At 38.9% G+C, this 18,856-nt stretch overlaps 3 protein-coding genes across 3 annotated transcripts; 2 read left to right on the forward strand and 1 right to left on the reverse strand.

Annotated features, from left to right (window-relative positions):
• The first annotated feature begins 1,961 nt into the window (after positions 1 to 1,961).
• Positions 1,962 to 2,915, forward strand: OR6P1 (olfactory receptor family 6 subfamily P member 1). The gene has a single exon (XM_006215622.2). It carries the CDS (start codon positions 1,962 to 1,964, stop codon positions 2,913 to 2,915), a length of 954 nt encoding a protein of 317 aa, XP_006215684.2.
• Positions 2,916 to 10,739: 7,824 nt separating this feature from the next.
• OR6Y1 (olfactory receptor family 6 subfamily Y member 1) lies at positions 10,740 to 11,717 on the forward strand. Its single transcript, XM_006215712.1, has one exon. The coding sequence runs from the start codon at positions 10,740 to 10,742 to the stop codon at positions 11,715 to 11,717; it is 978 nt and encodes a 325-aa protein (XP_006215774.1).
• Positions 11,718 to 12,469: 752 nt separating this feature from the next.
• On the reverse strand, positions 12,470 to 15,029 carry LOC102536307 (olfactory receptor 10R2-like). The gene is made up of 2 exons (XM_015248997.2): positions 15,024 to 15,029; positions 12,470 to 13,288 (listed from the first exon to the last, which is right to left on the reverse strand). The coding sequence occupies exons 1-2, from the start codon at positions 15,027 to 15,029 to the stop codon at positions 12,470 to 12,472; spliced, it is 825 nt and encodes a 274-aa protein (XP_015104483.2).
• Positions 15,030 to 18,856: the final 3,827 nt, after the last annotated feature.

Genomic DNA, 18,856 nt, shown 5'->3' on the forward strand with positions numbered 1-18,856 from the left:
GTCTTTAATGAATGCACACAAGAATGGAAAAAAGTACGCTCAACATTATTACAAAATGATATTCTAATAAATTTTTAAATGTTATCTCATGTATTGTTTAAAATTTATTATTATATTTCTGTTGCTTTGGTGAAATGTATGCTAATTATAATAATAATATCTAGAAGAAAATCTTTTAAAAAATATTTATAGCCCCAAGAGTACAGGAAACAAAGAAACAAAACGTATGCAGATAGGTAGGTAGATAGATAGAGATGGAAAAATCAAAAAAGGCTTGCAATTATAAAAATATAATACCATGAATTATGAGTTCAGTAAGAAAAACAATATAAAATTTCCATTTTAAAAGAAACAAGCATCACCAATTTTTTAAAATAAGTATTAGTGGGTTATCATATCATCAACATTTAGATTTCACTGTACATATAAAGGAGTGATATAAGAGTTTCATTTAAAACGTCAACACTTACAATGTAGAGGAAATTAAATTCCTTGCAACTATTTAAATGTATGATAAAAAACAGATGTCAAGTTTAAAATAGGCAAGCTGATATATATATTTTTAAGTTGCTGAAAGGGTAAAAAAAAAAAAAAAGGGTGAAGACAAGAGCCTAAGTTCTACCAAAAATGAAAATGCTTGGTGATATCTAACATGTGATCCAATTTCAAATCAGATTTATAATTTTGCCAGATGCCCTCTGGAGATGCCTGGACAATGGCACTATTGATAGGAGACTGGAAAGTCACAGAGGGATGATTGGGGGGCATATGACTGCCTCTTCCACTTTAATGCCTTGCCAACAGTATCGGTTTTCTGTAACAAGTTATCACAAATTTGATGGCTGGAAACAGTAGAGATTTATTCTCCTACAGTTCTGGAGACTAGAAGTCTGAAATCAGTATCACTTGGCCAAATTCAAGGTGTTGACAAGGCTGCACTCCTCTCAGAGGCGGTAGGGGAGGATTTATTCTTTACCTCCCTTAGCCTCTCGTGGCTGTTGGCTTTCTTCGGTTTGTGGCCAAATCAATCCAGTCTCCATATTGGCGTCTTCAAATCTCTCTCCGTTCCATCCTCACATTGCCTTCTCCTCCGTGTGTCTGTTTCAAATTTCCCTCTGCTCCTTTTTCTTTTTCTAAGAACCCTTGAAATTGCATTTAAATTCCACCTGGATAATCCAGGATAATCCCCCATGTCAATACCCTTAACTTAATTTCATCTTCAAAGTCTTTGTCATAGATGTAATATTTACAGGTTCCCGGAATTAGGATGTGGACAGCTTTTGTGGCCCATTTTTCAATATGCTTCACGGGAATGGGACAACATAATTCTAGCACAAAAATGTACTCAAAAATGCTTATAAAAATGAGTAAAAAATTTCTGGAGCAGAGCTCCATTTTCTTTTCTATATTGAATTATTTCTCCAACTGTGAATAAATGCTTCCCAAATCAACCTCCCTCCTCCCATGCTACTTTGCACTATAGCTCAAGTACTATCTTTAAGTTACTGCTTCTTCTAAGCTCAGTTTCCTCTGAGAGACATGCCCTCAGGCTCCAGCTGCTATCACTCCTTCTTTTACCCATTCACTCAACAAATACCGAGTAAAGATTCTATGGAGTTTAGAAGTTTGTAGAAAGTGAAAGAAGAACATTCCATAGATAAGGAAATAAAAATCGAAATATTAAGACTTGTTCTGAAACCACTCAGCAAACATTTATAAAATACCCACCGTAGTTACGATGGCCAAGTTATTGAGTATGATTTTCAAGTCTGAAAGCTTTTCCCTTGAGGTGAGAGATGACACAACAAAGTGAAGGAACAAAATGATGTAACAGTAATTGATAATATACCACTAAGCATCTTCACAAGATTGCAATCTGAGGATGTCAGCAGTTGATCCATCTGTCTTTCAGCATCTCGCTGTTCTTGTTACTTTTTCAGGGGATCAACTGGTTGGAGATGATGAGAAATTTGAGTGGAGACCACATAGCGGAGTTTGTTTTGGTGGGCTTCCCTACCTCTCCACCCATCCAGCTGCTCCTCTTTGCCCTCTTCCTTGCAATTTATTTGTTGACGTTATTGGAGAATGCACTCATCATTTCCACCATCTGTCTCACTCCAAGCCTTCATCGCCCAATGTACTTTTTCCTTGGCCATCTCTCCTTCCTGGAGCTATGGTACATCAATGTCACAGTTCCTCGACTCTTGGCAGCATTTCTTACCCTGGACAGTCGAGTCTCCTTTGTAGGTTGCATGACTCAACTCTATTTCTTCATTGCCTTAGCCTGCACCGAATGTGTCCTGTTAGCCGTCATGGCCTATGACCGCTACCTGGCCATCTGCGAACCCCTTCGTTATCCTAGTCTCATGCCTTCCAGCGTGGCCACTCTCCTTGCTGCATCCTCTTGGGGCAGTGGCTTCTTCAGCTCCATGATGAAGCTTCTTTTCATTTCCCGACTGTCCTACTGTGGACCTAAGATCATCAACCACTTTTTCTGTGATATTTCCCCACTGCTTAACCTCACCTGCTCTGACAAGGAACAAGCAGAGCTGGTAGACTTCCTCTTGGCCCTGGTGATGATTCTCCTCCCTCTGTTGGTTGTGGTTGCATCGTATGCTGCCATAATTGCAGCCATCCTGAGGATTCCTACCGCCCAGGGACGCCACAAAGCCTTCTCCACGTGCGCCTCTCACCTGGCAGTGGTTGTGATCTACTACTCTTCCACGCTCTTTACCTATGCACGGCCCCGGGCCACGTACACCTTCAACCACAACAAGGTCATCTCCGTGCTCTATACTGTCATTGTACCATTCCTCAATCCAGCCATCTACTGCCTGAGGAACAAGGAGGTGAAGGACGCCCTCAGGAAGACAGTGCTGGCTAGATGCCATTGTCCCAGGAGTGTCCCAGATTGATGTACCATAGACCCTGTCAGGAAGGAAGCAAGGAGCAGCATCTTAGTAGTGACATATAAGGAATCATGAAGTAGGTTTAACAAGAACAAAGGATTATTCGGTGCACGATTTCTCTAAACAGTGTCTGGGAACTTCCTGATACAAACAAAAGTTTGTGAATCGTTGATTTTACACAGGGGTTCCCAAACTAAGGTTGAGCTAGTTACATAAGAATCTCCTGGGGTTTTGTTAAAATACAGATTCCCAGAAAAATCTATGGAGAATCTGATAGAGTATGTCTAGTTTGCAACCCTGCCATGCATAAGTTTCAACTTCTTAGGAATTCGTGTTTCACAGCCAGTTTGAGATTCCCTCCTCCAGGCCAACTGTATTATTTTGCAAGTGAGAAAGTATAAGAAAAGAGACTTGCTGGTGCATATGCCAAGATAAAATGATGTAGGCTTTGTTGTAGCAGTTTCAAGGATTCAAATTCTCAAATCCTTATTCTATGAGAATCACAAAAGTACAATTATACCCTAAAAACTATATCTCATGTCACTCAATCAATCCTCCCTATTGCAACAAGTCTCATACCCACTGTAAGTCAAATATGGAGGAAAATGCAGTGCTGGTATTCAGCCGTATGTGCACCAGTTAATATGGTTAAATATTTATCTGCGTCTCCCTTATTCTTCTCTAAGGATGCTATGCAGCTGACTGACCTAATGAGTGTTGATTTGTTAATAGATCAAACGCATTAGGAAACTTTTAGGTAGGTTGACCTCAGAATCTTCTCCAGCATCATGGTCAACTTCTGTTTCAACTAGTTGCTGCCTGAGTTATACCAGTTGCCAAATATTTTCGATTTTATCCCCTGGGGCAAATGACCACAAGGACAGAAAATGTTTTAATAAGAGACAAGATGAGGGGATAAGAGGTGAGATTCAGGTATCTGTGATGTCTCAGGTTCAAAGCCTGAGTTATAGACATTCTTCCAAGTTTTCTTTATTTTTGGAAACTTGCTTGAATTACTTAGAGAAATTTCACACTCTGATCCTAGCCTAATTTCTGCACATTAAAACCAAATTCAATGTTTCTTTAAGTGTGGGACATGTGAAGGAACAACAACAAAAGCAGTATTGAACAAATACTCATAAATACAAGTTGTCTCTCAGTGCACATTTGCCTATTCTGAACCGGGCTTTGGAAAAATAACAAAGATAATTGTCCATTAAAGAAAATGGCTTGACCAATAATTATTTTAGGCTTTCCAGCACTTAAAATAACACAACCCAAAAGAAAACCTGACACTTAAAAATGTCTAAGTTGCTTTATTTTCATGAGTTTCAGAATAGCCCTTTAATCTTTGAGATTGGCTCAATTTACCTTCCATTCAGTACACTCTCTTTTCCTTTCATAGAGTTATGGAAATCATGAATTTTTATAGTAAAGAATTCTACCCCGAGAGCCAAGAAATTTGGTCTGATTCTGGCTTAACACTAAGATGTCCCTCATAATGAAAGTAATATTGTCTACCTTAATATGATTATTGTAAATATTAAACAAATCATGTGTGAGTAAAGGATTAAAAAATCTTTTCTCTTTGTTGACAAATTTGACCTCAGATTAACTTTCTTCCCTCTTCCCCAGGTTTACTGAAGTATAGTTAAAAATAAAATTACAAGATACTTAGAGTGTGCAATATGATGATTTGATGCACGTATACATTGCGAAATGACTCGCCTTCGGTTAGCTTTATAGCTCTAGTCTCCTGAAAGATTGCTCAATACTACTCAGCAATGTTACTTATGAGCCAAATGACTCCTGATTAGTCCAAGCCGCCTGGACTGGGAGAACAAGGAAGGTATTGTAAATATCTGGCAGAAAGTCGTATCTTCAGACTACTTTTGTAATTTGATTTGTCTTTTGCAGAAAACTCTGGACATTATTGACGCCAGGCTAACCATGCCTGGTGTGCAGACATTGTGACCTACGTAGAGCATATACATCTGAAGAGATAACTGTCCAATTTTCATCCCAGTGTATCTTCTATACACTCGTGCTATCTTCTACCTTCTCTGAACACCTTTATGTGCTTCTGACTGTGACCTGTTTGCGGATAATAAGAGTAAACATACACATGTTCTTATTCCTCTTGGAAAATATGGCTACTGTAGGAATGTAGTATTTGTTCATACCTACTGAGTTACTGATGCATGAGAGTCATGCTGATGTACAGAGTTGATGTTTGTGTGCAAAATATCCCAGTGTGTGTGGAGTTTGTATATGTGTGTGTGTGTTCATATATTTGTGTCTCCAAGTAAGAATGGAGTAGCATTCTTATTTTATGTTGAATGATTTGTGTTATAGCACTGTCTCCTCCCGGAGGATCTTATTATTTGTAAGACCATTCCCCAGAAAGAGAAGAGGACACACACATGCGTGCACACACGCACACACACACACACACACACATGCACAGATACTTTCCTTCATATTCCTCTTCCCCAGAGTCTGGCAAAGCGGAAGGCAGCCTTCAGGTCATGCTAAGGTCTCTCTTGTGCCTGCAGATTCCGCTTAAATTGCCAGCTCTTCCTTTAGTATTTCCCAAAGATCCCATTGAGCCCTGGAAAGGCCAGATGCTCTCCTGAGGGCTATGTCTGTTGCGAGGTTTTCTGTGGGTGGAAAGGAGCTGGGTTTTTTCAGTAACTTGGAAGCAGGCAGAAGCACAAATAGATCCATTCTGTGCAAGCTGAGCAGACACACAGCCAGACTTGCCAGCAGCACTCCTGGGCTTGGGGATGCTGCTCTCTTCCTCCCGGGTACACGATTCCATCTCATTTCTCCGAACAAGCTGGCCATGCCTGAATGAGGTTGGGGAAAGTTTCGTAAATTATATTGCTGAGAAAATAGTGAGTTGAAAAACGACTCTCAGATATTTCCAAAAGGGAAATTTGGCCAGATTTTAATTATTTATTTTTATGAAGGGAAGCAAGGAATAAGTGAAAATCACTTTTATTTAAATCATTGATTCTTGGAGCTTTCATTTCACAGATTTAAAAAAATAGCTTGTCTTCTTTGAGCCTATGATTAGTAGTGTAGCAACCATGTGTAGTTGGGCCCTAAACTAAGTATGTATATAGATTAATTTCAATTTATCAAGGATTTCATGTGGATTAAGCCAGAGGAAAGATGTTAGGGATTCAGAGGTATTGTGTAACATAGGTTATCATGTCATTTTAAGACTCTACTGAAGAACCCAATCTAGACAAAAAAATCCTGATTCTCTAACATTGCCCAGTGGTCTTATTTCTTGAAGATTCCTCAATTTAATGCATCAGCCCAGTTCTATGCCTTGCAAAGTGCATAGTCCAGGGGTCCTCTGACTCAAGAGATGGAAAGAGAGAAACCAGAGAAAAGAGAATGAATGCATGAGAGCACACAACTAAATGTGTATGTGGAGAGTGATGGCTGAAATCCAGGTATGTAAGTATGTACGTCTGTTTTTATGTTAAGTAAGGACAGAGGCTGGTAAATGTGACAGTGGCTGCAGTTTTGATGACTTGCAGCTCCTTAGAAGATAAAGAAGATTTCACTTCTCTTCATAGTACCATGAGAGGAAGAAGGTAAGATTCCTTTTTCCTTGTGCAGATTATTCAGAAAATTCATCATGTGGTCACATGTATCCTCAATTTGGGATCCTGAAATAAACTGCAAAGATTAATTGCATTCGAGATGAGAACTATAGAAATTAAGCCACTTTTCTAAAACTACCTAGATGGAAAATTATTTCAAAATATGTCATGGTTTTGAAAAGATATAGAGGATGTATGGGACCTGGAATATGATAGAGACTTTTTTGTTTAGAATCTTCAAAATCAACTCATAGCAGAGACCTAGGGGTGCAGAGGGGTCACTACATGGCAGACAATTATACTGTCCTGTTACAAACTTGGGGACTGCAATTCCTATACACCTTAAGCATATCTGTTCCTAAGAGCTTCTGGGAAAAGGGAGATGAACTAGAATTACGTCTTTTTTAAACTGATTTGGAGTGTTTATCCCCCTTTAGAAAATGTCTTACCATTGACGGGCCAAGACTGGAAGGCCCCCTTCTGACCAGTCTATACCATTTTCTCATCGCCCTGCAGGAGTCGGTAAGCTGACCACAAATGATTATTCTGTCACATCTCTCACTGCCTGTGTCCTGCTTTGGAGATTCCTGGGATCTTCGTTTTGGCCACAGCAGTCTCCTCAGAGCTGGCATGACAACTCTTAATGCCTCAAGTTCTGGGAGTGCTTTGACCGCATACTTTTCCTCCCTTGTCCCTCACTTCTAGTCTTAGGTATCTGTTTCTCCGCAAACTACAGAGCACATCCCTTTCCAATCCCAGCACGGTCACTGTACCGATGGCCCATTGACTACTGGGGAAGCCATTTACACCCTCCCTGGGAAATCAGAACCTGGACATCGTGGCCCTCTTTGTTGGAAGGCTCAGTGGGATAAAGCTCTTCCTATTGACTGTTTTCAGAATGAAATTAAGCCTTAAATTCCATGCATATTGCACACAGCACTCTGATATTGCTCCCCATCGAATGCTGCAGTTAAACTGGGATCATCTAAAGAGGATGACCACAAACTTCAAGGGGACTAACAACCAGATTTCACATATATATGTATGTATGTATGTATGTGTGTATATATATATATATATATATATGAGATAAAATGAATGTTTTACTCTAGAGAAAGAAAGTCATGAGGACATGAGGCAGGAGTAATAGATCAGTGGCGGGGGAGCGTTGAGGTTTCATGGAGCTGACAGCTGTGTTCAAAGAGTGAACGCTATCCTTGGACAAAATCATGGGACTTACTCTTTGAAGCTTCAGAAAATAGAAGCAGAACCCGTGCATGTGGCAGCATTGTGTTACATTGGAGAAAGCCCTGTATGTCCCAATCAGAGGTTTCTTTTTTTTTTTTAAGTATGGCTATATTTGTAAATATTGTTTTCTCTTCCTGGAGAGGATTAGGCAAAGGTTATGTGAATACTTTATGCGCTGGAAGTTCACAAGATTAGCAAGGAGTGAGACCATTTGACCCATCAGGTTCCTTGCAGTTCTAAGATCCTGTGTTTCTTGAGCTGAATGTAACCTTTCATTATTTATTTGTTTATTTATTTATTTACTGAGGTATAGTCAGTTTACAATGTGTCGATTTCCAATGTACAGCATCATGTCTCAGTCATACATACACATACATATATTCGTTTTCTGAATGTAGCCCTTCTATTTTTTAAGCACGTATGTTTGTGTGTGTATAATTAATTCAATGGGCCATTGTGAAAGCTTATGAAATACAGTCTTTTGAAAAATTTTATGATTGTAAGACTCACACTAACATTTAGAATTCTGTTCAAATCAAGCTAAAATTTAAGATGAAATATCCTTCTTACGCTTGGTCTGTTGGTCCACAGAACCAGTTAAATCAAATGGGATGTGTAAGATAAGGTATTAAAGTTTGCCAAGGGCTGAAACGTCATCAATAAATTGCTATTCTGCCACTACATAGTTGTCTGACATTGAGGAAAACAGTTTTGAACTCTGGGATTCACTTCTGCAATACGAAAAAGGGAAAAAAAGAAAGTTGAGTTAAAATCCTACTGGGTTAAAAATACTGTTATTCTATGAGCTAGGTCCACAGTGGAGAGCTGACAGTGGGCTACGAGGAACAGAGCTGCTGCTAGCTAGTATCTTTGAGGTCCAGAGTGCTGGGACCTTCACCCGGAGCTTGGCTGTTATCCTGCCACCTTGATTCTTCACTCCCTAAACTTTTATTCCTCAGCCAGGGTGCATTTAAAGCTGTTTCCAAAGGTACAGTTTAAAGCTTCTTTCTTTGTGTGTTCAGCAGTGTGTCGGTCTCACAAAGGCACAGTTTATTGCTCAGAAGAAGTTTAAAAAAAAAAAACCCTTACTCAACTCATAGATCATCCTCTGCCTACTCATACAGAAAAAGCAACAGGGAATAAAAAAAAAAAAAGTAGATATTTTATTTCGATTCAGTCATTAAGCAATTAGTTACCTTGAGTGTGACCTTGAGCTAAATATGTAATATCTCCGGGGCAGGTGGGCAGTGTGACATTTGCCCTAACTAACCTCCTGATTTTGATGATCAAATGAAATAACGTTCTTTATATTAAATTATATAGTGATATTATAAAGTGCTAGGCGAATGCGAGGTATCATCCGGCTGTGAAAAGGCTGTCGAATACTCAGCATGTCCTCCTCAGGGATCCATTTGCTGTGAAATTTCTTTGGGAGGGAAGGCTGCTAACTATGTGAACCTTGCTCTCTTCTTCGTGTGTCTGCCAGACAGACTGTGTGAACGGTCTTGGAAGCTACAAGATGTGACTAAGATGATCAAGTCTTGGAGACTTGTAACCTGGACCCCCCTATTAGATTTGCATTGCATTTGACTTCTGGCGAAGCATACTCCCTGTACATTAATTTTCCCATTTTTCAAAATACAACCATTATATCTTTAATATCTATTTATGTATATACAATACATATTGTATATAGAGAGAGTTTTACAGATCAAATACAATCATACTCCCTTCTTTTCCTCTTATTTCTTTGTATCTTTATTTTGTGCTCATTCATCTGGTGATACTGCGTCTGGACTTTAATATTTCTGTTGGAAACAGAGGAAGAATGAAAGAACGCATAGTTTCTATGACAATATCCCCCACTTTTTAAAAAATTAATTCTTAGTCTTAAAAATTAAATGAGCTGTTTTTTATTTCCAGGTTCAAGTATGAAGCATCTACTCTGAGAATGACTGTATCTGTTCCTGCAGTCTAAGGCTACATTGCATTCTTTTATTTTCTAGAGCAATTATTGTAACTGTGCAGTTCAGCTAGGGTTCTTCTAGGAATATTGAATATTGTTCCCTGTGCTATACAGAAGGAATTTGTTGTTTATCTATTTTATATTTAGCAGTTAGTGAATTTAAACTCAGACTCATTAGATGTTCACAAAATGTGGTATAATTATATTGAATCCACCTTAGAAATTAAAGAACTAATATTCTAAAAGCTTATGTAATATACTCACTTCGCTAGAGTGGGGCAAAAGTACGATTTAAATGTACTTTTTTTCAGACTTGTAATCAAGTCCCCTACACAGTGCATTGAATCAAGGGAATGACTACCTTTTAAATTATCCATTCAATTTTGTTCTCTGAGAAGCTGGTGAATATTCATATCAAATTTGCTATGAATCCTGTGTGTTTGCTCAAGTCTTGTTTCATCCAAGCTTTACAATCTTGTTAGGTCAAAAAAAAAGGGATTCTACCCATTTTACAAATCAGTGGGGTCATGTGACTTATACAAGTTACACCTAGAGAATGAGCAACTGAGTCCCCTGCCTTCTTTCCATATGCAGTAGATGAAAATGTCTTGCTTATGGTGAAAGAGTGATATGATGGTCATCCTCCTGTGTCCAGTGGTGATGTCTTGGAAAAGTATAAAATTGAGAGTCAGGGGGCTCCTGTTTCACTTCTGTGTGACTTTGGATAAGTTTTCAGCTTAATTTGAAAATAAATAAATAAATAAACAGACACACTCCCTAAAGTACATTTTGACTCAAAAGTTTTGATTCTAATCATTATTTTTTTTAATTTTTTCTTTTGGTTCTAATCATAATTTAGAAGGAAGTAAAGATCTAAAGGCAGGAAAGCTTCTCTTGTGATGAGTTGGCAGGCGGTGAGCTCTACAAATGTCGATAATGATAGGCTGGTGCCTGGGACGTGGAAGGAGCTGATATTGTCTGTGCCCACAGCCAGTCATGATCACCATGGTTCTGGAAGGAGATAACCATACAGTGGCAACACATTTCATTCTTCTGGGATTTCCAACACCGCCAGCCTTTCAGCTGCTCCTCTTCTTTGTTTTCCTGGCAACCTACCTGCTCACCCTTCTGGAGAACTTTCTAATCATCCTAGCCGTTCGCAGCGACGGGCAGTTACACAAACCCATGTACTTCTTCCTGAGCAACCTCTCTTTCCTGGAGATGTGGTATGTCACTGTCATCAGCCCCAGGATGCTGGGAGACTTCCTCAGCCACAGCAAGACCATTTCCTTCAATGGCTGCATGACTCAACTTTACTTCTTTGTGACCTTTGTCTGCACTGAGTACATCCTGCTCACCGTCATGGCCTTTGACCGCTATGTAGCCATATGCAATCCACTTCGGTACCCCGTCATCATGACCAACCAGCTCTGTGGCACACTGGCTGGGGGATGCTGGTTCTGTGGACTTATAACTGCCATGATTAAGATGGTTTTCATAGCTCAACTCCACTACTGCGGCACGCCTCGTATCAATCACTACTTTTGTGATATTTCTCCCCTTCTCAATGTCTCCTGTGAGGACTCCTCACGGGCTGAGCTAGTGGACTTCTTCCTGGCCCTCATGGTCATTGCTGTTCCCCTTTGCGTAGTGGTAGCATCTTACACCACCATTCTCACCACCATCCTCAGGATCCCTTCTGCTCAGGGACGCCAAAAGGCATTTTCCACCTGTGCCTCTCACCTGACAGTTGTAATTCTCTTCTATTCCACGACCCTGTTCACTTACGCCCGCCCTAAGCTTATGTATGCCTACAGTTCCAACAAGTGGGTGTCTGTGCTCTACACTGTCATCGTCCCATTCCTCAACCCCATTATTTACTGCCTGAGAAACCGTGAAGTAAAGGCAGCACTCAAGAAGACCATACTTTGCAAAAGAAGGGGATCCAGGGAAGATGGGGCTTGGGTTAATTAAAAAATATGTATGATGCCTTCATGCCTGAATCAGGAGATGGTTTCTACAGAGTTCTTCTCACACTCTTGCCTATGGTTATCTGTTGACCTCCTGTTTGTGTGTGTGTGTAACTGTTCACATGTGTATGCACAAATGCACATTTTTCAAGGATTATTTGAAATGATGACAGCTTTTTCTTCTCCATTAAACTGAGAGAAGAGATTTTTATCTGTCCAATTTACTAATGTACCATCTGTACATTCAACTGTGTCTGGCACATAGTAGGTGCTTCATAAATATTAGTTGAAAAGATAATTGAATAAATGCATGTTTGAGCACAGAAGATGAAGTCGGAAATTGTGAATATATTTTGACTTGATGGGCTTTCCAGTCCTTCCCTTGCTCCCTTCTAATTGTTTCAGTTCTAATTCATCATTTTTACCTGTCTTTGTTTTCTTGTCTTCTAAATTTCACTTTTTTCATTTCCTTTCACAGTTTGTAGTTTGTTCTGTCTCTGTGCGTCTCTCTCTGTCCCCATATCTCTCTGTCTCTCTCTCTCTCCTACTTTCTCCCATCTTCTATTTTTCCACTGAAGCTTAGCATGTGCTCATTTAAATAAAGCCACCATCTCATTTGTAGATACGAAAGTCCAAAGCCAATGAATGGCCCAAGCTTTGTAAAAACCTAAGTAAAAATTTAGAAATATCATTGTGTTTTTTAGATGTTAAGCATTTAAGGAACAGCTTTCCTGTATTTCCTTACCATAGATTTTATTACCAATTACTTTTCACTTTTATTACAATTAGGACTATTCCTACTGTTATAGGCATGAATAAAAATATTAGAATAGTTGTCATACAAGTATGTTTGTAAATACAATGACAAGACGGGATCCTCAGGATGGTATGAGCAATGAAGCCATACGAGATGCAAATAAAAGTCAGGAGGACCATGAGTGCTAGAATTCCACCAATGAAGATGACTGATTCATTTATGTACGTATTGGTACAGACAAGCCGGATAACCGGTGAGATGTCACAGAAGTCATGGTTGATCTTGCTGGGGCCACAGAAAGGTAGTTCAAAGACTGAAAGGGAGCCTATCAGTGAGAACAAAAAAACAATCATAGCACAAGTGGCTGCCAGTTGTCCACATACCTGCCAGCTCATAAGGACAGAGTAGCGAAGTAGATGATGGATGGCAGCACAGCGGTCATAGCCCATGATACCCAGTAGCATGCAATTAGTGACAGCAAAACGGAGGGAGAAAAACATCTGAGTGGCATAGTTGGTAAACGAGACTGTTCTGAGCAGAGACAACAGGTTTATGAGCAGCTTGGGCAGGACGACAAAGGTGCAACACGTCTCAGGGATGGAGAGAACCCCTAGGAAGCAGAACGTGGGTAAGTGGGGGCTGCGATCCAGGTGGACGACAGTGACCATGGTGATGTTCCCACTCAGGATAATCACATATAAGCACAGAAAAACAGTGAAAAGAATGAGCTGGATTTCTCCAAGGCTGGAGAATGCCAACAACAGGAACTCTGTGACAGAGGAGAGATTAGTTAGGTTGACTTGGTCCCCAGGATTGATCTACAGAGAACAAGAATGAAGGAACGTTGTTTACCGTGAAAGGTGGAGATGGTTCCACTGAGTTGAAGAATTATAAACAGGAGAAGAGGTGACGACTAATGCTAGTATGAGATGCCCTATCAGTCGTGTCAGTTCATGAAATCATTTACAAAAACTCAGATGACATCTGTTTCCAGGGACCATTTTTGAATCTCTCACAGTGTTTTAAGTTTAGGACGTTTTTTTCCCTCACATTCCCTACTTCACATAGCAATTGGGTATTGAAAATGTCTGCAGTCTTCCTGCACAGCAGCCCTAACTCAACCATTTATTATTTGTGTAATCCTCTGTGCCTCAGTTTTCTCACCTGTGACATAGAGATACTAATAGCACCTTTGTCCTGGGTTTCTCATGAAAATTAAAACACTTAGCAGAGCACATGCACATTGTAAGCTGTTTGTAAATGTCAGCTTCTGCCACATAAGTTATTTAACTTTCAGGAAGTGGTTGCTAGTTTTTCTAAAGTTTCATTTCGCAGGTACTTGAAAACATATACCATGTTGTTTTTTTTTTTACGCTATTATTTAGTTTTTTAAAACCTACTGAACCAATATGAAACCCCAACTCCTGTTAGTGTGTATTTATGGAGACAATAATATTTTGCTGGCTTTAGTTCATCCTTTTCCTTAATCAAATAAGCTATTTGACTCACTTGATAGAGGGCAGTTGGGTGGGACCTTAGTGCATTTCAGGAGCTCAAGAGAAACACAAGGTTCTCACAGTCAGGTTGGTCATTGATCTTACCAACTGCCTACCATCTGCCAAGAATATAGACATGATTCAGAATTTGTAATTGTGGTTTCAAACTTCAAAAGGAAATAAATCCAACCCATGAGACCTTTCCTCAATATGAGCCATTGTATCTCTTCACACTTTCCCTCTATTTCCAACAGAACTTAACATTGCCTTTGGACACACCTGACCTCAAGGAGTTTCCACTCCTTCAATTTTTCCTTACTAAAGTATAGATAAATCCTTTTTGCCTTAATTCAACTAAAATCAAGTTTGAATTTGTAACATAATTTTAAAAAACATCAGAACAAATAGTTGAAAAACATAAGGCATAGAAGTAGACTACGAAAAGAAAATCTTTACCTACTGTAACTCAAGTGAAGAGACAACTGAATTTTTTTTCATTCTGATATTTATATATTTGATTAATATACTTGCTAATTGCAATATTTAGGGTATTTAGGGCTATACAGTAAGTCCACAAAATGAAATATCGAGACAACTGAAGTTTGATCCTACACTTTTAAAGTATATTTCTTAATCCAAATCATCTAGAGTGTTTTTGCTTTGGGTTCCCTCACTTTCAAGAGAGGGCATGAAGCAGAAGTATCAGTCTCATTTTCCTGACTGAGAGGAGCATAGTGACCAGCAGACTAATGGGTATATTTGACATGTTCTCTGAGTAGACAAGTCATTGCTTCCATCAATGTATTCATTCAGTAATATATTGACGTATTGATATATTAAGTTAATGAATACTTGAATTTAATAAATGCCTAGTCATTAAATTGTATCTATCTTAGGTTAAATAAAGTACCATTCTTAAGTGAAATAATAGTAAATCACCTTGCCTTCTTCAATCCAACAGACCTGTTTCTCTATATTCCCTAGCATATAGCTATTAGAATTTGGTGAAACCTAGAAATCTTCTAATCAAATAAGACTCCAAAGTTAATATTCCTACCGTCATTTCTAATTCTGAAATGGCTCCATTCTATTTCTTTCTACCACTGACATCTCAGTACCCCAATGTAGTCCCGCCTCCTCTGCTGAGAATTCTGAGAAGTATCCCCTAAAGCATCATTGAAGATCTTTTCTTTTGTCTTTTATTAGCTGTGGCCCCAACACGCTGATTCATATTTATATTTTCCAAAACTTCAGGGAGCCATTATTGCAACATCATTTTTGGCACAGTTCCAATCCTTTCAATGAGTAAATGCAGAAAACAACATGGATCCTGAATCTCATGGGTCCAATAGGATAAAAAGGAAACAGGAGAAAACTAACAAACATTGGCAATTAGTTGGCAACGAATGAATCCCAGGTTGCCCAGTAGCTCATTAGAAGCTGAAGGCTGTTGCAGATTAGGAAACGAGAAGTAAATGTGGCAAATCCGCATTACAGGAAGTAGTAACCCAGGGCTGTATTTTCTGAGGTCGTTAAGTGAGGAAGAAGCCCTTTTCTTCCTTGGGCTTCACCAGGGCAAATAAAGCCTTGCTTTATCATGGCAAAAGAAGAAACTAAGTTCTTCCTTGTAGTCTGGGTTCATCTGAGCCCCGCAAGTTCAGTTTCTGCACCAACAAGAAGGGCATAGGAGTACAGCGTGCGGGATGAAGAAAAGAGTGCTATCTTAGCTGGCAAAACAGATTTTGCAGAACAGCAGCAAAGAGCAGATTCAAGGACTGAAGGAAAGTTGTGGAGTGTTTGGGTGCAGGTCACAGAGGTGATAATTCCACTTTTCCCCAGCTTGCTCCAATCAAATGTCTGCCTCAAGGGTAGGGAATAGGATTAAAATACCGTAGTGTAGATTCCTGGAGGGCTCGCCCCCTAATTACCCCAATTCTTTTCTGCAGTTCTCTGATAGACTGACCCAAGGTAGATGATAGGGGAATAGGATGAAGAAAAAAAATATTAAGTGCCTGTTCTATGTTTATGTACTACTGTTTTCATATCCTGTATTTGAAATAAAGTTAAAGTCATGTTCTCTATTGCTGGAGTCAGCCAACACAATTTCTACACTTTTAAATTTCCTAGAAATTGTTATTCTTCCTCTTCTATGAGATAATGAAGAAAAATTCACCGTCTCTACCCTCCCTCGGAAGTCATGACTGACTCAGAAGAGGAGGTTCAGGGAGCACTGCAGGCACTAAGATCAAGGTCTTCCCCACTCGACTCTGTCTCAGACCCATCACTGGCTCCCAGCAGAGATGTTCTTGTTGGCAGTCCCCAGCAGTGGTCCTCAGAGCAGCAGAAACTCCTAAATGAGATGGTTATTGACTCAGAGTCTTTTTATTTCCAGTTATACCATTTTCAGAGGCTACCAACAGAGATCTGACAGCAGCCACTGCTGCTTTGAGAAATTTTCAAATGTGCACAACAGTCCCTCCCAAGAGCTGCTGAATTCCTGGGTTTCCCTGCCGTCTGGTCTGCTCAGCGCATCGCCCTGAATAAGCGTTTCTCCACAGGGAGCTAGCCAAGTCCTCAGCCTTGGTGCTGCACAGCCTTTTGAAGAAACCTGTCCAAAGACCTCTGAGGTATCAGAGCAGAAATAAATCTGAAAAATACTGCAGTTAGTCACATTTCTAGAATCACTTCTTGACCCAGTTATGGACTGAGGACAGCCTCCATCATTGTGTGTGCCAACTCCTGTGAATACAATATATGTGTATATATTCTCTTGGTTCTGTTTCTCTGGAGAACCCAAACCAATACACAAAACACACCTTGCACATAAGTGATAAATAGAAATCGAAATAGTAAGGAATACATCTTAAAAATTATAAAAAGAAGACCGTTGCATGTTGTCAGCAGTTTAGATTTTCATGTGAATGAAGCACGATACAATCCAGCACGAGAAAAGGGACTCTGTTCGCTTAAATAACTGGGAAGCTCAAGACAACTCTGATCAGACAGGGCTCAGTTCAGAGACTTGCACTGCATCGTTTCCTGAGTCTTGACTCAGAGGTCAACCTGGTCCACATCCATAATTTACTTTTTCTCTTCAACATGTATTTCTCTTTAACATGTATCACAGTTTTCTGTGCATTTATGATTATATTTTTAATTTACATATCTCTATTTTCCAACTCCATAGGAAAATATTCCTGTTTTCCTAAATGTTTGATCCCCATCTCTAGAATATTGCCTGATACATAAATATTCAATGAACATTTGTTGAATAAATGCATATTTTTTTCTCTTTCTTTCACATTTTGTGCTAGATATCTTATTCAGTAAGTTAGCTTTATCCAAATAGCAGGAAAAGAAAATCAAGATGAAAGTCTTAAACTTCTGCTTTTAGCCATGCAATTCAAAAGATTCTCAGTCTCACACAGTTAAATTCAATCAAGGTTCTTTCTAGATAGAAGTTGAAGACATGTGTGAGATTTAACAGGGCTTTTTGCCCAGCATATGACAAAGGATGGAAGGGTTTGTTCCTTGACTAACATGCTTGAAATGGTTCCAGGATAAATTATGTCTATTGTAACACAAAAAGCAAAAAAAAAAAAAAAAAAAATCCAAGTTAAATTAGGCTAAGTAGATACAAAGGAAATGGAATCCACTTCATCACTCCCATACCTGAACAAACATCAGAACATCAAATGATGCGTTGCAGGCAAATTTGGTGAATCATAGACTATGACATCACCAGAGGCCCAATTCATCTCTTTTCTTACCTTTTCTTTCTCCTTTATTTCAATTTAATTCCTTTCCTAGTTTGCCTTATGATCGTGAAAAAGGAGGCAAATTTGAGGTCATCTTTCTTTTATCTTGCTTGCACAGAGAACCAAAATAATAAGAATCTGAATGTTGAGAGTATATTATAGGAATTAGACTCATTTTATGTTCCAAACTGTTGTGGGCATTGTGAGAAAACTGTAAAAATGTTACTCCAGCAGCAGCAGCAGCATTTCCTTGGCCTCTGGATTTTAGCTGTGATCAAGTGCTCCTAAAATCAGTAATTCCAGTGACAGACTCTTGACTGTTTCAAACTTTCCAATAATTTGTAGGTACATAATTTCTTGAATTAAATTTTCTTCTTAAGGTGCCTATATAATTTTATATTCCCTGCATTAATTTCCATCTAATCAGTGATTCAGTAGGCATTAGATAAAATGTTTAAATTGCATAAAAATATTTTATTAATATTATGGGGTTATAACTTCCATAAAAGTAAAGGCAAGTAGAATTTTGTTTCTCATCTTAATGAGTAAGTACTTAGTATGCCAACGCTCTTGAAGAGAACAACTACTAACTCTGGAAAAAACACAAAGAGCAACTACTTGAAGGCACTGGAGATAGGATAAAAGCAGGCAGATACAGAACGTATTCAACACTAGAAAGAAAGTAAGCACACAGGATGATTTCTCTTTTTTTTTTTATTTTATTTTTTTTTCAGTTTTTTTTTTACATTTTTTATTGATTCATAATCATTTTACAGTGTTGTGTCAAATTCCAGTGTTCAGCACAATTTTTCAGTCATTCATGGATATATACACACTCATTGTCACATTTTTTTCTCTGTGATTTATCATAACATTTTGTGTATATTTCCCTGTGCTAAACAGTGTAATCTTGTTTATCTATTCTACAATTTTGAAATCCCAGTCTATCCCTTCCCACCCTCTACCCCCCCCCCGGTAACCACAAGTCTGTATTCTCTGTCCATGAGTCTATTTCTGTCCTGTATTTATGCTTTGTTTTTGTTTGTTTTTGTTTATTAGATTCCACATATGAGCGATCTCATATGGTATTTTTCTTTCTCTTTCTGGCTTACTTCACTTAGAATGACATTCT

The sequence above is a fragment of the Vicugna pacos genome, chromosome 21 (genome assembly GCF_048564905.1).
Source record: "Vicugna pacos chromosome 21, VicPac4, whole genome shotgun sequence".
In the NCBI taxonomy this organism is placed as follows: domain Eukaryota; kingdom Metazoa; phylum Chordata; class Mammalia; order Artiodactyla; family Camelidae; genus Vicugna; species Vicugna pacos.